Source organism: Pinus tabuliformis, chromosome Q (genome assembly GCF_031772625.1).
Source record: "Pinus tabuliformis cultivar Carrire ecotype Pingquan chromosome Q, CPIR1, whole genome shotgun sequence".
In the NCBI taxonomy this organism is placed as follows: domain Eukaryota; kingdom Viridiplantae; phylum Streptophyta; class Pinopsida; order Pinales; family Pinaceae; genus Pinus; species Pinus tabuliformis.
The window spans coordinates 1,118,633,478-1,118,643,170 of NC_142296.1; the positions used below are offsets into that span (position 1 = coordinate 1,118,633,478).

The 9,693-nt window shown below is 31.2% G+C and overlaps 2 protein-coding genes across 2 annotated transcripts; one reads left to right on the forward strand and one right to left on the reverse strand.

The window, feature by feature from the left end:
• Positions 1–2,761: 2,761 nt before the first annotated feature.
• Positions 2,762–4,667, forward strand: LOC149223442 (peroxidase 11-like). Its single transcript, XM_089383300.1, has 4 exons — positions 2,762–3,036; positions 3,198–3,389; positions 3,497–3,662; positions 4,064–4,667. The coding sequence occupies exons 1-4, from the start codon at positions 2,812–2,814 to the stop codon at positions 4,465–4,467; spliced, it is 987 nt and encodes a 328-aa protein (XP_089239426.1). The 5' UTR covers positions 2,762–2,811; the 3' UTR covers positions 4,468–4,667.
• A 3,778-nt stretch (positions 4,668–8,445) lies between these two features.
• On the reverse strand, positions 8,446–9,312 carry LOC149223443 (uncharacterized). Its single transcript, XM_089387908.1, has one exon. It carries the CDS (start codon positions 9,310–9,312, stop codon positions 8,446–8,448), a length of 867 nt encoding a protein of 288 aa, XP_089244034.1.
• Between the last annotated feature and the right edge of the window lie 381 nt (positions 9,313–9,693).

Genomic DNA, 9,693 nt, shown 5'->3' on the forward strand with positions numbered 1-9,693 from the left:
TTTTGAAATTTAATTATATAATTTGTAAAACTTAAGTACCTAAAATTATTCAATTTACTAAAACATTTCATACATTCGAACAAATAATTTAAATAACTATAGTTCAGGAACCTGCTAAAAATTTTAGATCCTACAAAGAAATTCGAGGATGAGATTCCACCACATATAGAAGGACAAAAACATCAAATTGTGAGACTGAGCCAATCTTCGAAAAGAACAGAATTTAATTTGTCAACGTCTTTCATTGTTTAATAGCGGACGACACAGTTTAGCGTGTTGTATAAGTTTTAGTAATCTAAGTAAACTACGTTGCCTTCCAATAGAAAATCTTGAAAAATCTGGACAAAAATGCTCCACGACTTTTCAACGTGAGTGAGTCATGACGGTGTATATGTATGGAACTCTTTATGTGAAATTCATATTTATGGGTATTTATTTATTTCGTGAACGTCCCAAATCCTCCCTGTTGATAATAATAAAAATGCTCCACGACTTTTCAACGTGAGTGAGTCATGATGATGATGATGATAATAATAATAATAATAATAATAATAATAATAATAATAATAATAATAATAATAATAATAATAATAATAATAATAATAATAATAATAATAATAATAATAATAATAATAATAATAATAATAATAATAATAATAATAATAATAATAATAATAATAATAATAATAATAATAATAATAATATACATTTAATTAATTTCTGGTATAAGTTTGGCGATAAGTAGGTTCAAGTTTCACAATTTCACTTATAATAATTTTCAAATAGAGTAATTATGGGCATACATACACCATATAAATTAAAATAATGATTACTTAGTATTCTTTTAGTCAATGTCTTACCAGGTGAGCAAATCATCTAGAAGAATCAAATAAAATATTGATTACATGGAAATGAATCAAATAAATTAATGATTACTTGTTGATATGGTACTAGGCGATCAAATCATCAACTTGGTGACCTAGTAATAGTTGAGCAAATCATCAAGAGGAATCACATTGGCCAAGTTGTCAGTGCCTTTAGTTGACCTTGTAGCAAGTGAGCAAATCATCAAGAAGAAACAATAAAATAATGATTATTTCTCTAGTTAAAAAAAAACAGTATAAATTATAATAATGATTATGTGGTGGCCTAGGATATAAGAAAAATCATCTAGTGAAATCTAATAAAATAATGACATGGTACTAGGCGAACAAATCAGCAAGAGGAATAACACAAACCCACTTGTGACTTCCTCTCATAAAAAAAAATGATATAAATTAAAATCATGATTACTTGGTGTCGGGGCAAGCAAATCACCACCAAATAAAATAATGATTACTTGATGGCATGATACTTTGCTAGCAAATCATTGAGAATACTCAAAAAGAGGTTTAGATTTAGATGATTAAAGGAAACAAATTTCTTGAGGTGCAATAAAAAAGAAGCCTAAATCATAGAGAGGAATAAATTTTCTTGAAGTGCATTTAAAGAGAGGTTTAAAAGATGTTTAGAGATTGATATACTAAAAAGAGATTTATATCTTGAGAGATACAATAAAAAAGAGTTTTTACATTTTGAGAGATTTGATGCCTCTAGGTGCTTTTTGAGGTTTACACTTTGAAAGCTTTAATTTCAAGGCGCACTCAAAAAAAAGTTTACATCTTGAGAAATTTGATCTCTCTAGAAATTAATAATTCTCAATTAAATTAACTTTTTTGAGATTTACATCGTCACAGATTTAATTTCTAGGTACACCCAAACAAAAGGATACATTTTAAAAAATTTAATCTCTAAAAATTGAAAAATCTCAATTAAAAATCTTTACGATGCTTTTTGATGCTGCTTAAAATTAAAAGATGCAAAATAGTTAAATTTACTAAATCAATTATATATTCTTAGAAATTTAATGCCTCTCAACCTTCCATAAATCCTAATTTATCCTAATTAAAATAGATCTATACTAATGTATAAAATATCAAAATCGGAAAAAAAAAAGTTGGCTTCAGTAACTCAATTCAGCCATTCAAAATTACTATAATTTACGAACCTTCTAAAAATTCCGGAACGTGGATGAGATTCCAACGAATCTAAAAGGACAAAACTATCTAATTGTGAGACTGGGCCAATCGTCAAATAGAATTTAGTTTTAATTTGTCAACGTCTTTCATTGTTTAAAACTGCACAACACATTTTAACGTGCTGTATAAGGTTTAGTAATCCAAGTAATCTACGTTGCCTTCCAATAGGAAATCTTGAAAAAACTGGACAAAAATTCTGCACAACTTTCAACGTGAGTGACTCATGACTGTGTAATGCGTATGAAACCCTTTCACCTGTGAGCAATTTATTTATAAAAGGAAAATGAAAACTGTCCAACTGCACGGATACGCAAAATCCTTAATCTATGGTTTCATCCACCAATCCAGTGGGAAAACCAGTCAGTCAACCATGGTCACTGTTAGAAAATTAGTAATTAAAAATATCTTCCCAAAACAAAAAGACCAAACATTACCCAACGGTATGTGTCTTTATGTGCAGAAAAGCAATGTGAACTCTCTGTGTCTGTATCTAGAAGTTAAAAGATTGTGTAAGTTTGGTTAATTGGTTTGTGTTGTTGATCAGTCTGGAGAAGATGACAGGTGCAACCACAACTCTGCCATTTAGGTGGTTCTGGTTGTAGGTTCCTGCACTCTACAAGGTGTTAAGAATTTCTATAAAAGGGCCAGATTGTAGATATCCAGCAAGGTATCCCTCAGTCAAATCTATCACTCCAATATTGCCAAGAGAGCCTGTCTTAGACTGCCTGGGAAAATGGACAAACTTCTTATTTTCATAGAGATTTTGCTTGTGGCTTTCGCATCCATTCCTGCAATTCCTGCAGAATTTCCAACTCCATTGTTGTCTGTAGATTATTACGAGAAGACATGCCCCCTTGCGGTTCCCATTGTAAGCGAGGAGATGCAATTAGCAACGTTGAAAGAAGCTCGTATGGCAGCTTCCATACTTCGTCTGCATTTTCACGACTGCTTTGTTCAGGTATTTTTTTTTTTCTTTACAATAAGCCAAAAATATTGTTGGCCTTAAAATTTAAAACTGGATAAAAAATATAACATTCGATTATTGTCGAATTCCAAAATATTAATATCTTATTTTACTTCGAGTTTTAATCATTACTATAATATTTGGAATTAATGCAGGGCTGCGATGCGTCTGTGCTGTTGGATGACACACCAACGTTTAAAGGCGAGAAAACAGCAAATCCAAATGTAAATTCGATCAGAGGATTTGAAGTTATAGATGCCATCAAGGAAAGACTGGAGACTGCGTGCCCCGGTGTTGTGTCTTGTGCTGACATACTTGCCCTCGCTGCTCGAGATGGAGTAGTATTGGTATACCATCTTCATATTAATAATCCATAGCCCTATTAAATATAAGATCTATAGATCACTGTTAACTTTGTTGTACATCCATCTCAACTATATTTCCTGTTTCTCAGTCTGGAGGGCCATACTGGGACGTTCCCGTGGGAAGAAAGGACTCGACAACCGCCAGTTTGGTTGAGGCGAACACCAATATTCCCATGCCCAATGCAACTATCCAGAATCTCATTGGAAAGTTTTTAGTGCAAGGTCTGTCAGTCACAGATATGGTCGCACTGGTTGGTAAGTAAATGTTGAATTTATGTGAATTGTAAATTTCTGGAATCTTTCAGATTACTTTTGAAGATTAATAAAGCGGTCAAATAATTTATCATTTTTTAAACATCAGATTCCAAAATATTTTCTAAATTTGTAATAAGACGTAAAGATGTTCCTAAATAAACGTCAGGTTTTTATCATTGGTTTTTTGAAATCTATAATTAGCATAAAAATAATTATTTCATTTTGCTAAAAATAACTCAATTAGAGTTTCCGAAATATTCTAAAGACTTGATAGAAGTAACACAATCAAATATTTAACTTAGACTCTTATCTATCTAATTTTTAAAATATTCCAAAATCTAAACTTGATATAAAAATATCACACTTTTGTTAACGTTTCTAGGGTTGCCCATTGTGCACAGGAGGACACACAATTGGACAAGCTCGATGCACAAGTTTTAGGCAACGGCTTTATAGTGATCCGAATGCAGGTAATGATCCCTATTTATCTGGATTGAAAGCGATCTGCCCTGCATCTGGTGGAGATGACAACTTGTCACCCTTGGATCATGTAAGCCCCACGCTGTTCGATAATTCATATTACATGAATTTAGTGAAAGGAGAAGGGCTCCTCCCCTCTGACCAAGAGATGTATTCAAGTGGCCTGGGGAGCATAACAGGGCATATTGTCAAAGAGTATGCCACTGACCCTCTCGGATTTGCCAAGGACTTCTCGGACTCAATGGTGAAGATGGGAAATATAGTGAATCCTGTAACACTACTGACTGGTGAAGTGAGGAAGAACTGCCGCATCATCAACCAATAAGGAGGGACTTTATCTCTGGGATGCATTTACATAAAATATGAATAATTGGGAAAAATAAGAGAGTGAATTCTCTATAGGAACGTTGCTTCTTCATGATATATAGCAAGTATACTTCTGTCTCTCATTTGTCCTCATTCTTTGCAAAAGGATTGTAACAATTTTTATAGTATTTTCTTCAATGGAAATGGTATTTATTATTATTATGTTTCAGAGTTGCATTTGACTAAAAGATTGTCAAATTGCATCTATAGAAAGGTGCAGTTTAATTTTTCCGTATCGTGGTTTTGGTTTTTCTTATGGTAATGTTACGATAAGATTTTAATTGATTTTTTTTAAATATATAAATAAATTTAAATATGATGTATATTTTATAATTTAAATCCGTAAGTTTAATTAATTACTATTAAATTTTAAATAAAATTAAAAAAATATAATAAAATAAAAAAATGAAAACTAGAATTTTAAAAATTTTAAATAAGTATTATAAAAAGATAAATCCAGAAAAATGTATGATGTAATTGTGATAATGTATCTTTTATATCTTTTGGGTTTCTCTTGTATGTTTTTGGTCTAATTTATTTAGAATTTAGTAAGATTTTGTTGAAATAATAAGAATTTAATAAAAAATTGTTAAAATAATAAGTTTGAGTTTTTAAATGTAAACCCTTTATAATTTAAGTTCTTCAAAAATTGTTAAAATAATATGTTTGAGTTTCGAAATATAAACCCTCTAATTTAAGTGTTTTAAAGTTTTTTCAAAACCTTAAATTTATATGTAGTCAAAAACAGATTTTAAACCATAGAAATCAAAATTTGACCCATTTTTTTACCATACTCTAATCAAAATTCCAAAACATTTAATAGTTGAACAATACTATTATTTTTTAGTATTAAAACAATAAAATTTTCAAATTTATCAGAATATTTCAAAAAAACTAGGTAAGATAAACGAGATGATATTATAGTGTAAGTTGGTAAACCTAAGAAGGCAATATGTTTTTAAGAAAAACCAAATCGTTTGAAGTAGATTTAAGGTAAAACAAGAAGCATCTTGTTAATGAAAAGTCATCTCTTACAAAATAAATTTAAGAAGGCAATATTTTTAAAGAAAAACCAAATCTTTTGAAGTAAATTTAAGGGAAAACAAAAAGCATCTTGTTAATGAAAAGGCTCTCATTGTGTGGTTTCAAATGCAAAGCGGTATTCCTCTTTCAACAACTCTCTACATGGGGAGATTTGCACTGGCATTTTGCTTTTATTCATGGTCATGAGTCATTATGTGATAATGTTGGTTTTCGTCATAGTTTATTTGTATTTTTGGGTTGGATTTTAATGAAAAATCAAGAATAATAAATTGGATATTTTATCTCAATTTTATTTTATTTTTATATAATTTGATTGACTTAAAATATTTACAAAATAAGTCAAGATAATAAATCTCTTCTATATCAGGATGTAAAACGCTTTTGTAAATCATTTTTCTAGGCAATAATGAAAATAAAAAAGTAAAAAATTGAAATTAACAATATGAAAAGAAAAGTTATGCTTTATAATTGTAGACTTATATAGATAATGTGTTGTTGAAAAAAAAAGAGCTAATTTTCAAATACATTTTAATTCTCTAATTAACATTTGAATTAATTCTACTTTAAAAATTAATAAAATCAAAATGATGATATAGAAAGATACATTTCATAATTAGATGCTTAAAAGAATACATATAAGTTAATATATATAAAAAATTAAATATGAAGAAATATTGTAAATGCTCCAATATTGTATAACAATAATATTTATCTAAAAATAAACTTTATATCTTCTGTTAAAAGGATGATTGCCATAACAATTTGGTACACTCAACTATGTAACAAACTCTTATCATAACCACTAATAATTTCTGATTTAATGAAAGTTGTTTACCTAATAAGTTTATTGTTGTTAAGGTATAAATGCCCATAGTACAATGAGTAAAACTATATTATAAAATGTGGTTGGGTAGGGAATATGTTAATGCATATTAAGTTTCAAATGTTACTAATAATATATACAAGGGAAGAGTCAAATGAGGAGTCTCTTTGGAGTATCAAACTTATATAAAGTTTTGTACTTAAATTGTTTTAAAATTGAAATAAGAACAACACTTTCTATTGATATTTATAACATTATATAGACATGGTCATCAATATATAATATGATGGACATTTGAAAAATTAAAAATAATTTGATGGAAAATTGAGGTACAAATATTTCAAATCTAAGATAATAGTAAGAGTGAGCCTCTCGCCAATGGATGAAACTTTTGTAAAGAAGAACTATATGGAGGCTTGTGATTTATTCTCTGTAAGAACTCTCAAATTATGGTATGATAGTATTTTTATATTATTTTTTCTTCTTTTATAAATATTGACACCATAACAATGTATCTTTTATAACAAATTTCTTTAATACATTGGCTAATTAATATTTGGTAATAATATGAAAGATTTGTATAAATAAATTTAAAAATCATGTATGAACAAATGTTAAGATGAGCCATATTGAAACATAATATTTATTAAATTTAACTTTAATATGATATTTTCAAATCCCAATAGTCACACTTTTATATAAGATATCTATACTCTTTATATAATATATTTACCTTTCATATATTCATAATTCATTTTTCACATTTTAAAATATGATATTCACTCTTTTGAGCCCAACTTTTAACTTTTAAAATTTATAGTTTACATTTTTAATTGTTTATAATTGTATATTTAATTATAATATTATCAATTTTGCATTTCGAATTTTACATCAAATGTCTAATTCAATGAAATGTGCATTGTTTAGTATACTTAGAGAAAGAGTAAACAAACTTTTTGTATTGATTAAAGAGTAAAAAAGTGACAAAAAAAAAATAAAAAAATATATTAATATTTTACACATTTGTAAATGAAATCAATATTAAATTTCATTTCAGAATAAAATCTTATTTTAATTTAATATTTTCTATAATTCTAATTAATAAAAAAAAAATCTTATTTCTTTAAATAATCTAAAAAACTTTGACACCCTTATTTTATATTTACTTTATTTATTTTTTAACTGAAACGGTTAAGTTTTATTGATAGAAAGCAGGTCGGGCAAAGCCTAAACGACCATTACAATTTCCAAAAATGACGAAAGCACTCTTTCCACTTAAGGAATAGTTGCCTTGGTCGGTGTTTCTGCGTTTATGCTAATCATTCCTTCTTGCAGAGAGCATCCAATATTTGCCAATCTGTCCGCGTTCTTGTTTAATCCTCTGAGAATGTGGTAGATTTGAACCAAGGGGAAGTCTTTCAGAGTTCTGTTTACTCTTGCTAGCTGTTTATTCAGTGCCGGATCCTTGAGCCTTTTCTTTTTTACCATTGTTTTTATCAACAATTCTGAATCACCTATGATTAGAATTTCGTTTGGGTTTTCTTTTCTGGCTATTTGGCAGGCTTTCAAGAGATTGAGAATTTCAGCTTGGTTGTTGGTTTTCAGTCCAAGCCCCCAACTGAACTCGTCTTTTTTCCCATTCTGAAAGAAGATCACACCTCCTGTTCCTGACCTCCCTGGGTTTCCTTTTGAGGCTCCATCAAAGAAAATAGTGCACTTGTCCTGGGATTTCCACCACTGATGGAAGTTGTCCTCTGATTCACGGATCTGCCATCTTTCCTTGTGAATTGGGTGCATATTTGCTGAGTGTCTGGCCTTTCCTGTATAATCTTCCAACCACGCCCTTTCTTCGCTTCTAAGGGAGTTGTCATCCATAACTAAAGAGTGGTTAAGAGTTTCTAAGAGGAGGTTCTTTGCCTGTTCTGCCACTTTTTCCACGGACAGCTCAATGTTATTGAAAATAATCTCATTCCGGGCTAACCAGATTTTCCAGCAAACATCTTTTGGAGCAGCTATCCACACTTTGTGCCAAATTGATTTGCTAACAGTTCGATTGGGATAGTTGGCATTCTAGGAGGTGAACATGGTGGCTGTCGTGCTTTGAGTAGGGGAACTCACATTCAGCCCGATGAAGAAGATGGACCATACCTCCTTCGCAAAATCACACACTATGAACAGATGATTTGCAGTTTCCAGATCTCTTTTGCAGAGGACGCATCTGTGTGGCCCTGCTATATTCCTTTTGCACAAATTTTCTCTAGTCAGAATTTTGTTGTGAAATAAAGCCCAGAAAAAGAAATTGATTTTGGGGATGCTGAAGCTGTCCCAAATCTGTTTCCACACAGTTTCCGGGTATGGCGAGTCTTGTTTGCTTTGCATTTGGTAGTATCCTTGGCTTGCTGTGTACACTCCATTCTTTCCCCAGCCCCAAGCGTCTTCGTCATCAGTGTGAACTGGAGCAAAGTCAGAGATTGCGTTATTAAGGGCAACCAGCTGAGCGTTAAATTGCTCTGGGATTCTGAGGAAATTCCATCTCTGCCAATTTCCTTTACTATCCCATTTTGAGATATCCTTGATTTTTCGAATACCTTTTGCTTGAATCCAATCTCTAATCTTAGAAATCTCATTATTTTCAACAAGAGGGCGGTGTCCCATGACACAATCTTTCCATAGCTTTATTTTTTTACCATTCCTAGGAATACGATACAGGTGGGTTCTGAAAAACTCGATGCCTCTGTTGCACAGTTTCCAGGCCTGCGTGCCTTTTGGGGATTTCTCCGGCTTGAAGGTCATGATAGACTGATTTTTGAGATATTTCTGCTTGAAGATCTGGCTGACTGGGTGGCTAGGCTCAGCGCAGAGCTGCCATAACAACTTGCAGCCCAGAGCTAAGTTTGTGTGCACAGGATCACGTATTTGAAGTCCTCCTTCCACCATCGGTCGTTTCACAGTTTCCCAACTAATTAAATGAAATCTATTGGTATTCCCACACCCTCCATTCCACAGAAAATTGCACATGAGTCTGGAGATTTGATCTGAGATGAATTTTGGAGCCATCATGAGAGAAGCTTGGAATGTGGGCAAAGCCAAGAGGATAGATTTGATGAGCGTAAGTTTACCACCTGTAGATAGCCAAAAACCTCCCGACGCTACTATCTTCTTTTTGAATTTTGAGATTACTTCCTCCCACAGATGATTTCTGTTGGAGCCCATCGTTATAGGGAGACCCAAGTATTTGATTTTTTTCCCATTCTGCGTGCCCTGTATATCCCAGATCTTCTGCAATTTTCTCAATTGTGTGTTGGTCTGTATTCCAAC